Source organism: Candidozyma duobushaemuli, assembly GCF_002926085.2.
Source record: "Candidozyma duobushaemuli strain B09383 chromosome Unknown E_B09383, whole genome shotgun sequence".
Taxonomy (NCBI): Eukaryota; Fungi; Ascomycota; class Pichiomycetes; order Serinales; family Metschnikowiaceae; genus Candidozyma; species Candidozyma duobushaemuli.
The window spans coordinates 402,031-419,844 of NW_020289900.1; the positions used below are offsets into that span (position 1 = coordinate 402,031).

The 17,814-nt window shown below is 48.5% G+C and overlaps 7 protein-coding genes across 7 annotated transcripts; 6 read left to right on the forward strand and 1 right to left on the reverse strand. All coding sequences in view use genetic code 12, as the record gives it.

The window, feature by feature from the left end:
• Window positions 1-457: 457 nt before the first annotated feature.
• Window positions 458-1,918, forward strand: GLR1 (glutathione-disulfide reductase; the record flags this gene model as incomplete). Its single annotated transcript, XM_025482868.1, has 1 exon — window positions 458-1,918. The coding sequence occupies one exon, from the start codon at window positions 458-460 to the stop codon at window positions 1,916-1,918; it is 1,461 nt and encodes a 486-aa protein (XP_025337811.1).
• Window positions 1,919-3,385: 1,467 nt separating this feature from the next.
• On the forward strand, window positions 3,386-4,414 carry CXQ87_004429 (phosphatase; the record flags this gene model as incomplete). Its single annotated transcript, XM_025482869.1, has 1 exon — window positions 3,386-4,414. One exon carries the CDS (start codon window positions 3,386-3,388, stop codon window positions 4,412-4,414), a length of 1,029 nt encoding a protein of 342 aa, XP_025337812.1.
• Window positions 4,415-5,087: 673 nt separating this feature from the next.
• Window positions 5,088-6,478, forward strand: SOF1 (rRNA-processing protein; the record flags this gene model as incomplete). The annotated part of the gene is made up of 2 exons (XM_025482870.1): window positions 5,088-5,438; window positions 5,522-6,478. The coding sequence occupies 2 exons, from the start codon at window positions 5,088-5,090 to the stop codon at window positions 6,476-6,478; spliced, it is 1,308 nt and encodes a 435-aa protein (XP_025337813.1).
• Window positions 6,479-7,569: 1,091 nt separating this feature from the next.
• On the forward strand, window positions 7,570-9,600 carry HRK1 (putative serine/threonine protein kinase; the record flags this gene model as incomplete). Its single annotated transcript, XM_025482871.1, has 1 exon — window positions 7,570-9,600. The coding sequence occupies one exon, from the start codon at window positions 7,570-7,572 to the stop codon at window positions 9,598-9,600; it is 2,031 nt and encodes a 676-aa protein (XP_025337814.1).
• A 1,693-nt stretch (window positions 9,601-11,293) lies between these two features.
• On the forward strand, window positions 11,294-13,253 carry CXQ87_004432 (uncharacterized protein; the record flags this gene model as incomplete). Its single annotated transcript, XM_025482872.1, has 2 exons — window positions 11,294-11,925; window positions 12,983-13,253. 2 exons carry the CDS (start codon window positions 11,294-11,296, stop codon window positions 13,251-13,253), a joined length of 903 nt encoding a protein of 300 aa, XP_025337815.1.
• A 226-nt stretch (window positions 13,254-13,479) lies between these two features.
• CXQ87_004433 (uncharacterized protein) lies at window positions 13,480-14,558 on the reverse strand (the record flags this gene model as incomplete). The annotated part of the gene is made up of 2 exons (XM_025482873.1): window positions 13,480-13,535; window positions 13,562-14,558. 2 exons carry the CDS (start codon window positions 14,556-14,558, stop codon window positions 13,480-13,482), a joined length of 1,053 nt encoding a protein of 350 aa, XP_025337816.1.
• Window positions 14,559-17,062: 2,504 nt separating this feature from the next.
• CXQ87_004434 (uncharacterized protein) lies at window positions 17,063-17,542 on the forward strand (the record flags this gene model as incomplete). Its single annotated transcript, XM_025482874.1, has 1 exon — window positions 17,063-17,542. The coding sequence occupies one exon, from the start codon at window positions 17,063-17,065 to the stop codon at window positions 17,540-17,542; it is 480 nt and encodes a 159-aa protein (XP_025337817.1).
• Between the last annotated feature and the right edge of the window lie 272 nt (window positions 17,543-17,814).

Here is a 17,814-nt window from a genome sequence, read left to right on the forward strand (position 1 = left end):
GCCTCTTTTTTTTTTTTTTTTTTAATTCTTCATTGAATGGTAAATTCTGGAGTTCTTCGGACGAATGGGATTTGAATAACAAATGAAGACTTAAGCGTGTGATCGTCATAATGGAAAGGTTATTAAATCCCAGACATTCATCACACACTGGGCTGGACCATTTGGCTGCGAAATCTGCCCAGATCCCCACGACCACCCCGCCTTCAAACAATCCCAAACCACAGCACCAAACTCAAATCAGAAAATCATCCACTTTCACCCAAATTACCAATTTATCCAATAATAATCCCCAACCAGATCCCCCATTTCTACAATAGCCAACCACACCGTCCAACCGCAGTCGCACATCCACACCCTGTGCACTTCTGCTGACAAAACCACTATGTTTGCTCCGGCAAAGCAATTATCAACACCTTCCTCAGTTTCACGCCTCCTTTCCCTCAATAGACATCTCACCATGGCCCCCACGTCCGTGACAAAACACTACGACTACCTCGTGATTGGCGGTGGTTCTGGAGGTACCGCTTCTGCTAGAAGAGCGGCCTCCTATGGAGCCAAGGTTTTGCTTGTTGAAGCTAACTACAGAAAATTAGGCGGTACCTGTGTCAATGTGGGCTGTGTGCCCAAGAAAGTCATGTGGTACGCTGCCGATATGGCCCACAAGAAGGAACAATTGAAGGCGTACGGCTTGTCTGATCTGGACGCTAAGATCAAGTACGGCGACTTTGACTGGCCTGTGATCAAGAAAAAGAGAGACGCGTACGTGCAGCGCTTGAACGGCATCTACGAGAGAAACTTGGAGAAGGAGAACGTGGAGTACGTGTACGGATTTGCTCAGTTTGTCGATGACCTGGGTAACATCGAGGTGACCTTGTCTGAGGACCAGGAGGTCAAGTTTTTGTCGAAGGAGTACAAGAAGCACGACAAGTTGCTTTTCTCTGCTGACAAGGTGCTTGTGGCCACGGGTGGCCAGCCAATTATTCCTAGTGTTGAGGGTGCAGAACATGGTATCAGTTCGGACGGTTTCTTTGAATTGGAACAACAGCCTAAATCCGTTGCCGTCGTCGGCGCTGGCTACATTGGTGTGGAATTGGCCGGTGTGTTCCAGTCGTTGGGCTCCGACACCACCATGGTCATCAGAGGCGACACTGTGTTGCGTTCTTTCGACGAGATCATCCAGAACACCATCACCAACCACTACTCCGACCACTTGGGCATCAACGTCATCAAGCAGTCTGGCAGCGTATCCAAGGTTGAATTGGTTGACGGCAAGAAGCGTGTGCATTTGGGCAACGGCGAGGTGCTCAACGTCGACGAGCTTATCTGGACCGTGGGCAGAAAGTCCTTGGCCAAGTTGGGCTTGGACAAGGTCAATGTGGAGCTTAATGAGCGTGGCCAGATTACCGTGGACGAGTACCAGCAGTCGAGCAACCCTAACATTCTTTCGCTTGGAGATGTCACTGGAGGCATTGAATTGACCCCAGTTGCCATTGCTGCAGGCAGAAAATTGTCCAACAGATTGTTCTCCGGCCAGGAGAAGTTCGCCAAGGACAAGTTGGACTACAACAACATCCCCTCGGTGGTGTTTGCCCACCCTGAGGTTGGCTCCATTGGTTTGAGCACCAAGAAGGCCATTGAGCAGTACGGCGAGAAGAACATCAAGATCTACAACTCCAAGTTCAACCCAATGCAGTATGCCATGATGGACTCGGACGACCAGAAGGTGCCTTCTGTCTACAGAATTGTGTGTGCTGGACCAGAGGAGAAGGTGGTTGGCTTGCACATTGTGGGCGACTCTTCTGCCGAGATGTTGCAAGGTTTCGGAGTTGCCGTGAAGATGGGAGCTACCAAGGCCGATTTCGACAACTGTGTGGCCATCCACCCAACCTCTGCCGAGGAGTTGGTCACTATGCGTTAGAATAGAAGATACATATGAAGCAGCCCAGCTGCAATGAATTGTGCCCTGGAAAAAGTAACGTTGGGGTTATAGAAAGCGAGCATTTTTAGTAGAGGCTGGAGTTGCCTGTTATGGTGGTGTGCTTGTTGCCATTCTCGGTTTGCATTTGACCGGTCGGCCGTTACCCCAATGAGTCATCTGAGTCAGAACACCATCATACGATTCCCGGAATTTCACAGTGGCCTTACTTTGGACTGTAGAGAATTGAGGGTTGGATTATGGAAGTTCCATTTCAGAGAAAGTGGTGGTTTGGGTGTATTTAGTAGACCATTCGCAGCCATTGAGATGCCGCAAGGTGATATCCAAAGATGCTCCAATGGGTATTCCCATATTCAGAATATAGCTTCTTTTATAATTCAAAGTAAAAAGAACGCCAAATTTCGCCATACCTGGCTTCCATGGTCCGACCCATTCCCCACCAATTGTAGCGTTTGTTCACAACCTCGAACAATAGGCAGCCACCTTCGACAACCAGGCTTAGAAGGCACTCATCTGTGGGGCAGAGGAAGTGAGTTTTGTTTTGTGGAAGTCATGAAATTGTGGATTTTGCTTCGTTTTGCTCAAATGGGAAGTTCTCATTGGACATTGCCGTTTTTCCACTTTCTCTATATGGCACTTCCACATGCATCGGCCATACACTGAACAGCAATCAAACGTCAAAGACGCTGTGTTTGAAAGTAAGCAGTATCTTTCATTTCTTTCAATATTGTAAAACCGCCCTACAAAACACAACCTTGCAAAATATGCCCTCTCACCTCCACATGGCCCATGTGCTCGTATGCTGGTCCACAACCCAAAACCAACAGATCCAACGTATCTCCACCATGTAGCTTTCTCTATTTCTTACATATCTCACAAATTTGAAGCTAATCTTCTTATGTTGGTACTATCTCGCCAGGTCCCCCGTTACCCACTCATGCCGTGCTCGTATCCATAGTACAACCAGCCACACAGCAACCGGAAAGCCAAAACACCTACAAAAACAAAAATCTCCGTATCTTCACCTCAAACCGACATCCTCCCAAAAACACCAAAATACCCGACATTTCCGAACCCGGGCCCGGATTGCTGAACCGTCCAGTGAAGTTTATAGTATATCGCCTGGCTGCGAATACCAACCAGCACCCCCCACAAATCCAGTGATACCACAAAAAATTTTCAATTCCACTATGAAAATCCAAAATCTCCAGCAAAAATAACCCTTTCTCCATTCTTCCTCTCCCCCTCCATCCACCCTACTTTCTCCCAACCTGGACCCTCGTGAAACTCCCTTATTTACACCTCTGTGCACTGCTTTTTTTCTCAACTCAACTACAACACTCCCGGAACAAACCTGGAGATTTAGCCCCACCCCTCGGCCCTGTTTATGCCCACGCCTCCCGGGCCCATCCACTGAGTCTTTTCCTCGACTCCTTTGAAAACCCAGCCATGGGCCTGACCACCTCGTTGCTCTGCTGCAATCTGGACGCAAACGACCTGGACGACAAGGTCCACAAGAGCAGCCCTCGAAGCGCTCTGCCCACGCAGAAACCCACCCCACCGAAGCCACTGCAGCTGCAGCAGAACTTGGCGAAAAAGAGAGAACCGAAAAAGGAAAACCGCAAAGACGTCGACGACGACCAGCTGGTCAACGAAACAGACACCATCACCAACACCAACGAGGAGCTGAACCAGACGCCCACGCTAAATAACAACAATAACAACAGCAATAGCGGCGGCGGCGCTGAAGGCGCCCCAGTTCCGGCTGGCAGCGAAAACCCCGTGCTGAACGTGCAGAACGAAGACCAGGTCCGTTCCGAGGCCCAGGCCGCTGCCGAAGCGCAGGACCAGCTTAGTGAAATGGAGCTGGAGCTCGACTTGACCAAGTTGCAGGAGGGACAGGCTTACCACCCGGACACGGGCTTCCTCCTAGGGCACAAGAACACCAAGAAGTTTGGCAAGAAAAAGTGTCTTATCTTGGACCTCGACGAGACCTTGGTGCATTCGTCCTTCAAGTACTTGCGCACGGCGGACTTTGTCATCCCAGTGGAGATCGACAACCAGGTGCACCACGTGTACGTGATTAAGCGTCCTGGCGTGGACGAGTTTTTGGAGAAGGTTGGCCGTTGGTTCGAAGTGGTGGTGTTCACCGCCTCTGTGTCCAAGTACGGCGACCCGTTGCTCAACAAGCTCGACATCCACCGTGCAGTGCACCACCGCTTGTTCCGTGACTCGTGCTACAACTACCAGGGCAACTTCATCAAGAACTTATCGCAGATTGGCCGTCCTTTGAGCGAGTGCATCATCATCGACAACTCCCCGGCGTCCTACATCTTCCACCCGGAGCACTCCATCCCCATCTCATCGTGGTTCAGCGACACTCACGACAATGAGTTGTTGGACTTGCTCCCGTTCTTGGAGGACATCTCCAAGCCCAACGTCGACGACGTGGGCAAGGTGCTCGACATCGGCTTGTAGCGGTGCTCCCCGCCGGTAAGCAGGACTTACCACTCGTGAGGCCCTCTCCCTCGTAATCAGGGCCCGGTCCATGCAAAACTGAATGGTTTAATAGATTCTTGCCTTAGACAGGGCCTGTCGTCTGCACTGGCAGCGCTCCCTTTCCGGTGCTCAATACATAATAATTTAATATTTCCTTCAGTAGTCTGGTGATGAGTAGTGGATTTAGTTATGTTGGTCCACGGTCAACTTCTGACAATTTCCTAGAAAGGTTTGACTAGTAGAATAGAGAAGTGTCACAAACCCAGGCCCCGTGGGCAAGATAGAAGCAACTCACACAAAAGTTTAGTAGGAGAATTTACTATAAAGAAAAAAAAAAGATTATAAACAAAAAACACCAGTTTTTAGACTGGGTAAAAGATGAATGAAGTGATTGACATGAATGGCCGTCATGTAGCACTCGCATAGCAGGAATACCCCGATACTGAAGACTCTATCAAAGTGACAAACACAACCAAATATACAAAATTTTCAACTTCACACCACTTTAATCACAAATAATTTCCAAAACAAAAAGAAAAATCTAAAAATGTCCAATCCATTTCCACTCTCCACCACCCATACATCCAGGTCTTGATCCTCATCGCGATACTTACTGCGCAGGCTCATCTCAACCTCCTACTACATCACCACAATGAAAATCAAAACACTCAGCAGGCTGGCCGACAGCTATGTGCCTGCACGCAACACGCAGGAGCTGGCGATGCCCCGTAACTTGAATCCAGCCCTTCATCCGTTCGAGCGGGCCAGAGAATACACTAGAGCAGTCACTGCCACCAAACTAGAGAGAATGTTTGCCCAGCCGTTTGTGGGCCAGTTGGGCGACGGCCACAGAGACGGAGTGTACTGTCTTGCGAGAAACTACAAAACCACCAACCAGGTTGCCAGTGGTTCTGGCGACGGTGTGGTGAAATACTGGAACATGACACTGAGAGAAGAGCTGGTGAGCTTCAAAGCCCACGAGGGCATGGTCACGGGTTTGAGCGTGACGCCACGGAGGGGTTTGCTTTCGTGTGGTGACGACACGTTCATCAAGTTGTGGTCGCTTGAAAGCAGCGACTTCCCGAGGAAACGGGAGACCTTGAGGTGTTCAAGCCTGAAGGCTACAAACAGCTGAACAACGCCTTGGTCAAGACTTTTGCGGGTGATCACGCATTCAAGGGCCTCGACCACCACGCTGAGGAGGACATCTTCGTAACCGGTGGCGCTAGCATCAACCTCTGGGACATGAACAGAACCCGCCCTACTCTGAACCTCACGTGGGGTGCTGACAACGTCAACAGCGTCAAGTTCAACCGCACGGAGACGAATGTGTTGGCGTCAGCAGGCCTGGACAACTCCATCGTGCTCTACGACGTCAGAAGCAACACCGCTGTGCAGAAAGTCGTCACCAACATGAGAGCCAATGCGCTTTCGTGGAACCCCATGGAGGCCTTCCACTTTGCCTCTGCCCACGACGACCACAACTGTTACTTGTGGGACATGAGACGCATGGACTCGTCGCTCAACGTGTACAAGGACCACGTCAGTGCTGTGATGGACCTTGATTTTTCACCTACGGGCCAGGATCTCGTCACAGGCTCGTATGACAAAACGATTCGTATATACCGCCCACGGGACGGCCACTCGCGTGAAATCTACCACACCAAGCGTATGCAGCGTATTTTCAGCGTGTGTTTCACCACAGACCTGCGGTACATTTTGAGTGGGTCGGACGATACCAACATCCGTTTGTGGAGAGCCAACGCCTCGGACCGTCTGGACGTCAAGTCGCTGAAGGAGCGTTCCAAGAGAAACTACGACGAGAAGTTGAAGGAGAGATACAAGTACATGCCCGAGGTGCGCCGTATTGCTCGTCACAGACACTTGCCCAAGGTTGTGAAGAAGGCGCAGGAGATCAAGCGTGTGGAGGTGGAGTCCTTGAAGCGCAGGGAGGACAATGACCGCAGACACTCCAAGGAGGGTTCGAAGCCCCGTGTGCCTGAGAGAAAGAAGCACATCCGAGGCACTGCCATCAAGGAGTAGGTGCGCTGATTTGGTAGATGAAGCAGTTGGTTGCAAAGGGATTGCAAGTTGCGGGCGAGGAATTATATCTCGCTGTTCAGCAGTATAGGTGGACTACAAAATGAGTGGACTTGGTAGTCGTGAAGACGATAATGCCTTGGACGAGGCCGGTTTTGCCAAAAACCGTGCATTCATCCCTACTCGTTCGGAGAAACCACCAATTCATCACTTAGCAGTCACACGGCTATTCTCCCCGTCCCTTCAATGCTCCACCGCAGATCGGGCCCACGGTGACGGACCAATCAAATCCCTCCAGCACATTCAAAACACCAAAATACCTCCGGCGGAGGTGCCGTTGCTAGGGTAGCGTGGCTCGGAACTCCGGTGTTTGTCTCGGAAGATCTTATACATGGGGGTGCATCTGGCGATTTCGCAGCCATTTTGACAGCCTCTCAGCCTCGCCGCAGCCACGCTATCTGCTGCCCAGTTCATCCTGAATCAAAACTTTAGAGTCTGTCGCCCCTTTGCATAGAAACCGTCCATTCAGCCGACATTGCTAAGCAACGATCGTGCTGTTGGTGGTTGGTGGTCCTGCAGGCAGTCGGAGTGGCTCCATCAGGCGAATTGTCTCACGAGCCTTGGTGGCTGCCCGTGCCACCCTCAAAATTTCAAATATTTCCACGGAATCGCAATCTTTCCATTGCAGCGTTGCCCCGTAGCACCTCTCTGGTCCAATCCGGAAATGCCAATCCCGCCATGACCCAATGCCAAGTCGCACCGCAACTGGTGAGACACCGAGAGTTGCACATCCGTGCACCAGGACGAATCACCAATCCTACTTTCCCAAAATGCCTCTCGCTTGATATCTCAGAGCTCTGCTGCCCCCCCATATCAGACAAAACTGCCCTTTTTCCGTGCGCCCGACGTCTCTAGCATACAAGGAGTCGCCGAAGCCGTGCCCCCGTTTTTAGAAAATTCCGCCTTCCCGGCATCCCAGCAAACCATTCCAGGTTGCACGCATAATCCTCACTTTCATCACTAGCACTTCCCTGATTTAGCGGCCTACGCCCCCTGTGGCAGCCCAGTTGCATTTTTCCTATAGCATATCCGCGATGCCAGATCGTCACAGACTCAAGCTTTTTTCTCATTTCAAGCATCAGCTGCCCCAGGAGGAGCCCTTGAACAGGCAACCGTCCAATTCGTCACAGGGTCGCCGCTTTCTTGGTTTCCACATTGGCAAGCACGATTCGCAGGACTCGTTGGCCACGCCGACAATGACGAATTCCTCAGAAAAGGAGCATCTGCACCCACAGGGTCCTCAGCAGAGAGACCCTCTCCACAGCACCAGAGACCAGTCCAAGTCGCCGTCAATCATAGTCCAGCACGCCTCACAGAACCCGACCCAGGCGGCTCGCCACCACAGCATGGAGGACACGCTGTCGCCCAAGGGCCACGGCATGGCTGACTTGAAGCGTTTGTTCAAGAACAAAAAGTCCAACCAAAGCATCAACAGTCCCAGCAGCAATTCGCCGATCCAGCAGGCCACGGTGGCGCAAGCGGCGAATGGCAATTCCGAGGCCAACGGGAGCAACCTCAGCCCGTCGGTGCAAGGACTGACCCAGCATAGCAGGGCGCCTCTGCTGACTTCCTTGGCAGCTCTCATCAATCAGACGTCTTCGCAGCTTCTCAACTCGTCACAGGCTACAAAACGTACAGATGGCCCTGTTCACGAACCATTCACACAAGACGGTTCTGCGTTGGTGAAGAAGTACGGTAAAGTCGAGAAGGAGCTTGGTTCTGGTGCTGGTGGGTCCGTCCGCTTGATCATGAGGCCGCTGGACCACAAGACCTTTGCCGTGAAGGAGTTCAGGCCCCGCAGAAACACAGAGTCCTTCAAAGACTACACGCGAAAATGCACGGCTGAGTATTGCATTGGCTCCACCTTGAAGCACCCCAACATCATCAAGACAATCGACATCATTCACGAGAACAACAGGTATTACGAGATCATGGAGTACGCGCCCATCGACTTCTTTGCTGTTGTGATGAGTGGCGAAATGTCCCGTCAGGAGATCAATTGCTGCCTAAAGCAGATCCTCGAAGGTGTCTCCTACTTGCATTCGCTTGGCCTCGCCCATCGCGACTTGAAACTAGACAATTGCGTTTTGACCACTGACGGCATTCTCAAGATCATTGACTTTGGGTCCGCGGTCATTTTCAAGTACCCTTATGACCAGCATAGCTCCAACTCCACGGAAACTATACATTACTGTCATGGTGTGGTGGGCTCGGACCCTTACCTTGCTCCAGAAGTTTTGACAAGCTCTAATTCATACAACCCACAACCTGTGGACCTCTGGTCGGTTGCCATCATATACTGTTGTATGACACTCAAGAGATTCCCATGGAAAATCCCAAATGCCGAGAAGGACAACTCTTTCAAGTTGTACGCCATGGAGGACGACAATTGGCACGATTACTACTTGTCTAACGAGTGCCACAAACTTTTGTTACGTCAGAGACAGTTGAAGAATACCATAATCAAGCTGAACAAGAAGAAGAAGCTCCTACAGAGACAGCGGGATCAAGAAAATTGCGAGCCCGAGGAGCGTGATGATGCTGAGACAGCCGAGGCTGTGGAGGAGAAGTTGCAGTCTTTGGAGGCCGTGCAGATTCTTGACGAGGAGAGCACTCAGGAAGTGTTGGCCGAGTTGAAGAAGATTGACGCGAAGCTTGAAGAATACGAGAAGACCAAGACAGAACAAAAAGCATTGTTCCAGGAGCGCCGCGAAGAACTGACTGCCGATCCCGAGCCTGGTGCCGAAAAGGCAGACGAGTCGCCCAAGTCTGGGGAAAAGAGGACTAAATCCCATAAGCTGATTCACGGGCCATATAGATTGATGAGATTGCTCCCACATGCTTCAAGGCCAATAATCCACAAGATGCTACAGATCGATCCACACAAACGAGCCAGCATTGAGGACATTCTCTCTGACGAGTGGATCAAGGAGATTGAATGCTGCACTTTGAAGACTGTCGAAGGCGGCAGTGGCGATGATGAAGAGGAGACAACCCTTATTCGAGGGTCGCCCGAGCACGAACACACCATTGTTATGGATGACGGTAAAGAGGATACAGCTTGAGGATCGCTTGGGTGACTGTCTCAGAACTCTGGTATAATCGATCAGAAATACACGAACTCAATTCATGTATCATTTAAGTAGTAAGCCCAAAGATACAGCCATTGCTGGTATAATTGGGTCGCCTCACTATGGGTGAGTGGGTAGGTGAATAGTGTTAACTTGTCTCAAAAACCTGGAGCAGACTACTAGGGACCTTTGATGTGGAGGAGCGGCTTTGGCGTTTGAAGTGAAGAATGCAAGAACAGCATATTCTCATTTAAAGTTCCTCGAACTCACAATGGCCATTGTACACCACTCTTGAGGAAAATATCCAGACGGTTGTGCTGATACATGTTACCACACCAGTTGGTGTCGGCTCAATCGATGATCGTGAGTTGAATTTGCAGCTTGAGTGTAACAACTCCAGAGAGTTTTTCCCACGAGAATGAAAAAAGCTCGTCAATTTCAATAACATACAGCTGATGTACATAAAGAATGCCGAACTTATCACACCACTTCAGTCTATCTCAATGAGCGGCTCGTGGCTTGGATCTGGTCCGCGTCAAATCCTGTATATACCTATAGAGGGTCTCCGATATGACTTGTAATCTGTGACCAATTAAGTGGATCCTGGTAGCATAAAATGGCCGAAACCAATGCTATACAGTCTAAGTATGTGGTTTTCATGCTTTGAACGAGTTTTGCTGTCTCACACAATCATTTTGTGAGGACAAAGAGGTCGTAGCATACTCCGAACCATGCGCATCTGAAGGCATACAAAAGGTTCTACAATAGCACTTGACACATTCGAGCTTGACAGCTCTTTGTTCACCTAGAACGTCTATGAATATACAAATGTGGTCGATGACCAGAAAAGAATGTAGAGACGGCTATTGCTGGATAGAATACGCCCTACTCCTTGCAGTTGAGAGGGGCTTTTTGCTGTACATCTAAGGATGCCACCACCTCTCGACGAATACCCAAACTCAACAGCTTCAACCATTGAGTTTATAGCTGGCTTCTGTGAAATTAGCGTTGTCCTATCTCCCATAAACGGCTTCTCTCGACTCCTTGTCGCTCGAACAGTTCGACCCACAAGAATGAGCACCTAGTAGAGCTATAGTTGCAGCACTCAGCGGCTAGATCTGCAATTTTGACCTCTTGTTAATCAACCGAGTGCTAAAGAAAAGCATTCGGGAGCCTTAATAAAGCTCAATCATCATAGGTCACTACCCAAAGCGCTCAATACCCTGTGAGGGCCTCCAGAGAGAATCGCGATATGGCTGCAAAACCGACTTCTCTAAACTCACTACCACCACAAAGTCGTCTTTCGACCTCAGAAACTTTAAGACTTGGTTTTATCTAGTCTTGCAGCAATTGAGGATTGGCGGATAACAACGAGCGAATAAAATACCCCCACCCAATTCGAATCAAGCCCTTGGTGATCTTTCCTCTGTGAAGCCGACCAGACCAGAACATGGGTTCATCAAGGTCTTCAAAATCCGATGAAGACTTTGCAAACGAATCTTGAGCTGAGTCAACTCCTTTGCAAAACCTCTCTCGCCTTCCCCAACCCCAAAATACTCTCTCGACTCTGAAGACTGACGTACAAAGGTGCAACTCAAAGTCACTGGACAAGCTCGTCGGTACTCCTTCACCTCTCGACCTGCCAAAGCTGGTGGATCATTGCCCTCAGAATGAGCCCCTTGGTCAAATGATCAATGACCCTTCTCAGGAGAGTCTCGTCGGATGTGCCGACCATGCTGAAGCGGGACTCACAGAAGATAAGTCCCATGACCCCAGGGAGTTTGACTTAGGGAAGCAGATTACAACCAACGAGCTGAAAGCTGAAAACGCAGGGCTCCAGGTTTCCACCTCCTTCAACGATAAATGTACCTCAGAGCCGAGGTTTGAAGGGTTGGACCTGCAAATTGAAGGGTTGGACCAGCAAATTGAAGCTTCAGAACTGCAATTGAACGCCAGTGAATCGACCCTGGAGTTCTCAAAGCTGACCATTAATGCCTTTCAGCGACAAACTGAAGCCTTAAACACCAAGTTCGAAAGTTTCACATTCACAAACGACAGGGAAGTGAAGGCTTTAGCACTGCAACATGAAGCCTTAGCGCTAAAGCTTGAGGCAATAGAAGTGGAGAATGAAAGAAATAAGGCCTTAGCAGAGGAGAATAAGAACGGAATTAAAGCCTTAGAGCAGCGATCTGATGCTTTGGAGCAAAACTATGAAGCCTATCAATTGTTTGACCTGGATGATGGCGAACAGCGTACAAGGCCAAAACCTCTCGACAACTCAAACTTGGAGGAACAGAGCACACCAGAGAAAGACTGGCTGTACTTTAATAGCTGGCCCCTCGTTTTAGCCGCTTTATTTTCAATTCTGAGTATTATTTGTCTAATCATCCTACTTTGTTTGAAGAAAGAAATGGATAAGGTCAACCCTTTTGCGACGTGCCTCATGGGCCATGCATTTCTTTTGATGCAAGTCATCATTTTATTATACAACTACAAAAAGAAGTGTCTTGGCTCACCGATTGATTGGAATTTGTGGATGGGTGCTCTATTATTTCTTTATTTCGCAACGTCATTAACTGGTATTCTCCTCAGATTTCTCCACAATAAGGATGCAATGGAGAAAGCTGCTATAGTCATGGAGCTCGGCACAATATTTTTCATTACTTTCCTCGCTGTGTCCTTGCAGACTGCGTCAAATGCGAGGAGAGAACGTACCAGAGGCTAGCCATTTATAGAAATTACGATAGGTTTCAAGTTCAATTGATCTGAAGTTGCTACACATCAAGTACTTCTTGAATGCATCAGCGAGAAGTTCGGTCCCAGTTTTCCCTCAGAGGCCCTCAGTTACCTCTCGAGTCGAATCTTATCTCACATACAGAATCGTGGAATTCAGCTCTCACTTTACGCAGCCCAAAAAGGCTGTTATATGTAAAACGCTGGCATAAAAGGACTTCATCAATATTGGGATAGTCACGGACTAATTCATTTAAGATATTCTTTGTCACGGCGTCAACGAAATTTGAATGGTCGCAACACCACCCCTGATCCATGCCCACAAACCGCATGGTTGGCAATAGTTCCTTGTGATCTCTTAATCTGGCGTACATAAACCTGCGATCTCGGGTCCTTGGCTTCGGCTCTTATACCCATCGAAGGATATCATAGGTTGATAACCTTTGGGTCATGGTCGGGAGGGCGATATATATGTTTTGGTGCCAGTACGCTGTGTGTGTACAGCCTTGTGACGAGAACAGCAATCGGCCTCGTAATCTATACACTCGTGTATGCTCTGGAGTGACACGAGTGGGTTGAACATCAAGAGGAATCTCGCTGTTTCCAAATAGATGTTGCGGGAATTTAAAAGCATTGGCGGGAGCATAAAAGAGGGATTCATCAAAGCAACTCAAGGCAACGACTGGGAGGCATTTAGAATCAAGCAAAAGCGTCTCTTTGGTTGTTTGCTCCATATTTCTGTAATTCGTCTCTTCGAAAACTACTTCGAGGCTCTCAAATTGAACTTCAGCCTGGACATTTTCTTGAATCCTATAATTGGAGCTTTTGGCAACTATGGCGCGGATTTGAAGGATCCTAGCAAGCTTTGTACCCGGCCTCACTTTAACAACGGAGCCAATTTTGTCCAAAGGTGAACTGTATTTATTGTAATTGATTGTAACATCAATAAGTAGAGGCACTTTCTCGACACCCACACAAAACGTTTGTATTGGGTACAGTTTGCGGAGATCTGAAGTCGGCCGCAAAGAGGTCTCTCTTTCAACCCGCTCAGCAGAAACAATACACTGTAATATTGAGGCTTCTGACTCCACATCACCTGAAGCCGAGCACAAAATCGGAGAGCCTCTCGAAGAAGCTCTGTCAAAGCATTTCGACGAACTCGTCAGAGGTTTCTGACGAGCTAAACAGTTCCGAATCTTTGAAGCTACTCGTTTGAACATACTAAGATGAGAGCTTGTCTCTTCATCCAGACTGTAGGTAATCTCTTTTTCCAATACATTGCAAGTCTTATCGAAGCCCTTCGGGGTTTTCTTCCCAGAGAGGCATGAGACATCATCGAAGGAACCCTTGCTCTCTTTCGCATAGACATTGCAAGTCACATCTTCTTTGCTTTCGTACAGAATGATGTATCGCTGGAAGCTATCTTGCGAACTTTTTCGGGGTCTCTCAGCGTGAGCCAAACTGAGAGCTGACGAGTCTTCAAGGAAAAGATCGAAGGTCCCTTGTTTAAGAATACACCCAGGGAAGCTTTGAGACGCAAAAGGCTTGTCCATTTCTTTTATAGATTCCTCCACTTTCGATGCAATGTTGAACTCAATGAATGCAGATACGGTCGTGTCCGGAAACTCCTTATGTGCTATTGTCAAAGAAACCTTCAAAGCGTAGCTTCTGATGTAATCATGAGTGTAAAATGTCGGGCCAAGATCTGGTAAGTTACAGCCCCAAACTTCACCAAGGATGACAGATGGTTGTGTTGATAGACACATTGCCCTGTACGCCTTTTTCTCTAAGAGAACAACGGAGCGAACGTCACTTATAACAGAGTCTAAACTTGGTACGATACTGAATTCTTGTAGCTCGACTCGTACCTTTGTGATGATGAAGATGTTGTCGGAGGTGCTTTCAAAGCCATCGTGATCCAGAAAACTCAAATCTAAGCGGATACTGGTGGGGATACACTGGCCCGAATACATAAATGGATAAGGGTGATCGTCTGCAGAAAATCGACCGTTTCGAAACTTCGCTCTCAACAAGATTGAATGTTTGTCGTTGAGGTGATAGACCGAGTCCGTGTTCAAGCCTGGGTTGAATCCATTAATGAGATAGGTAACGGGGGAACAGGAAACGGGAAATGATACCTTCTCCTCACCAACATTAAGGAAACATTTTTCTTCTATTTGTAAGGGCATCTTAAGGTCAGTCCAGTCGTATGTGAGCATTGTTGTTCGGCGTTCAAAAGCAAGCATTGTGTTACCAGGACTTGGCCCCTCCCCCAATGATGTAACGCCGTACCGTGATCTCGCTTTTTCAATACGAGGCTTCGTATCAGGATCGCTGACCAACCGAGAAGCTTTAAGAAGAAGCTCAGTGATTTGGTGGTGCTCTCCCAGAATCCACACTCCTACCGTACGAAACGAGAAAAGCCTTTCACCTAAAGCCTCAACCTCTTCAGGAATCAGACGCTGGAGATTTGTGCCCAAATTTCGGAATAGAAAAATCGTACTCACCTTCTCAGGGGACATCTTGTTCAGAGTCTCGGGCTTTCGTTTGCATGCTCTCATCAATGTATCTTTTAAAATTCACTATTCAGAGAACAGGATGGTTTAGAGAGCGGGAATGACATTTATGTGGCTTGTCATATATTTCACGGCAATAGTGAAGGACCAGCAAAAACGGAGAGTTGTCCTTTTGCCGCATTTGTTCATGAATTCATCCATCATGACGGTAGATAATTATGTGCCCAAAAAATGCAGACACTTACTTTTGGATGCAGATGGAATACGCTGATATTATCATGCACCATACCCGTCGAAGCTTGGGCACATTGACACCAATCAAAACCCTACCATAACTTTAGGAGAGCTCAAATTGAGGTGGTAAGCATGTGTGTTGACAGTCAAAGGCATAGTCCTGAGCGATGGTGATTCAACGAAACTCGATGGTAAGTTCACAAGCCGTCCTCAACATATGGAAAATCAACGATCCAAAGAGTTTGTACTAGGCGTCACAGTACATGACAAAGGATAATTCTTCATGAAGGCGAAATGGCAAATGGTGCTTCTCGAATGTTAGTAGCACAGGTTGCGCTTCCACACCCTGTGCACCAGACTTGATTATAAGTATCCAGTTCTCACCTAGTACAGAGAAACCTTGGTTACTTCCAGAAGTACTTACTGTATTCTTTAAGCTGCATTATTTATTGTTTCAACTCAATGGCACTTTTCTAGATATGGTTGCAGGAATAAGGCCGGGTCACCTTCCCGCTATCAACCCCGTCTACGTTTTCGGACCTCAAGCCTTGACAACAAGGCAGAGGGCAAGTTGAACACGTCTCACGATATGATCCGTTGATTGTTCCTCTTGAAGGAGGGCTTCTATTGGTCAAACAACACTGGCGGGTTTATTGACATGAGAGACGTTGCCGGGGCCCATTAGCTTGCGTTCCAGAAATACGAAACTCCAGGAGAGAGGCCCCACATGACCAACGGCAACTCCAGCACCCAGATGATGTGTGATGCTATACACAAGTACTTTCCTGGGTTGGCGATTCCAAGGGTCAAACCAGGCAATGGTCCGCAGCATGTTGCACCCATGGCCGAAAAGAGAAAGGGCAGGAGCCGTGATTTGCTTCCATTCGTCTTTTTGCCTTTTGAAAGGTCTTTGTGGACTCTGTGAAACAATTCCAGGAGCATTCAAGGATCCAGGAGCTTTGCAAGATATAGGCTCCCGGTTAGGCGTAGGATATGGTGAACGTAAAAGTCCGCAGAGCTATTGGGTAGCACCAAAGACCAGGCTCTTCGTCTGATAGCTAGATGTTCTTCTGTTCTAATTAGTTGATAGCAGGCTTTTGAAGACCCGCAGTATCGGACTCCCATAGTGTGTCTCTCACGGACAGACCCAATGGGAAACCTAAAGCTGCTAAAGACGCCTGGGCATTCAGCAAATGTAATACTTGCCATATTGAGCCAAAGAAGAGTCACTTTTTTCTGTCTATTATCTGAGGCGACTCCTCAATGCCACCGAGGTAGTCGGTGAAACTGGCTATAGAACCACCATACTAGCAGAGCTGAACCTGGATGTACGAGCTAGCGTTTCATTTTGATAATCAAGGTTCCTTTGCTTTTGAAGCAATGGCCTAACGTAGCCACGGACGACATTTACGAGCTAGACATTGGTGGTGGTCGAGGAGACATAACGCGATTTCAGTGTTTTTTGCAGCCAACCCCAGAGGCATTCCCCCCTTACTACTCTCTTCTTCCACAACAATCATGGAGTATAGATATTCCAAAATGATGCCGTCCCGAAAGCCAAAAAAATCGACCACCAATGGATGGTCAGACTTCACTTGTACTCCCTATGTCTTCCTTAGGTTGGTAATCCTTGGCTGTCTCTGTTGGGCACTCTTCTCAACCTCAACTCTGTTTCAGATAGTGGATGATCTGGACTCCCAAAAACCGTCTACCACCACCAACGTAATTACTCACTCTAGCACAATCTCGAGCCCACAAACTGCGACCAGCGGCTCCACTGCCGTTCAAAGCGTCACTGCCTTTCAAAGCGTCACTACCTTTCAAGGCGTCACTACGCTGGCGGCGGAGGAGCTGAACAGTGTCCAAGAATCGAAACCCCAATTTGCGGATCATGATTTGGGGCTATTCATCCAAGGTATTCGGGGTTGTTTTTCCTCACCACAAAGGATCGTGCTCTTTTTCTCCCCACCATCATGTCTATTTTTACCCACTACGTGGCTGCTTCCATCGTGTTTGACGTCTGTTACAACAGAAGCGCACACGCTAAGTATCTCTACTGGGGATGTTACGCTACCTGGGCGGAGATGTTGGTCATCTCGCTTATGATGGGAATTGGTTATTTCCGTTACTTCGAATGGGAAATCCTTGTACTGTGGTTTGTTCTCATGATGTACTTGGCACTCATGAGCTTTTACTACTTCAAAGCTGCAGTTGACACAGAAGAGGGTGACCTTGGTGTTGAAGGGATGGCTGGCAACAATCCTGATCCTCGCGCCGAGTCCACTCAAAGCAACAAACCTGACCCAACTGGCATGCCCCATCGGGAGAACGTGAGACTTTACGGTTCCCGGCATTACAATTTGGAGACGGATTTCCATTTCCAATGCAGTTCACAGCGCTCGGAGATATACACCATCGAGCCAGGGCTCGTCTCAAAGATATACACCATCTAGCCAGGGCTCGTCTCAAAGACATGCTCTCACTGCGACCGTCGGATCGGTTAGAGAGGCTGTAATTCCTAATTCCAATGTGCGAGGCCGAGGAAGAGTCATGCCACCCAACTCAGCGTGAATCAACACGAAAGAGATCCTCGAGACACAAAAAGCCCCATTGTCATTCTGAGGTGTCAAGTTTATGGTCCGAAATCTCCTCATCTTGAAGCTTCGCAGGTTTTCAAAACTCACCGACTGTCTCTCATAGGAAGTCAACGCCCCGGCACACTTTC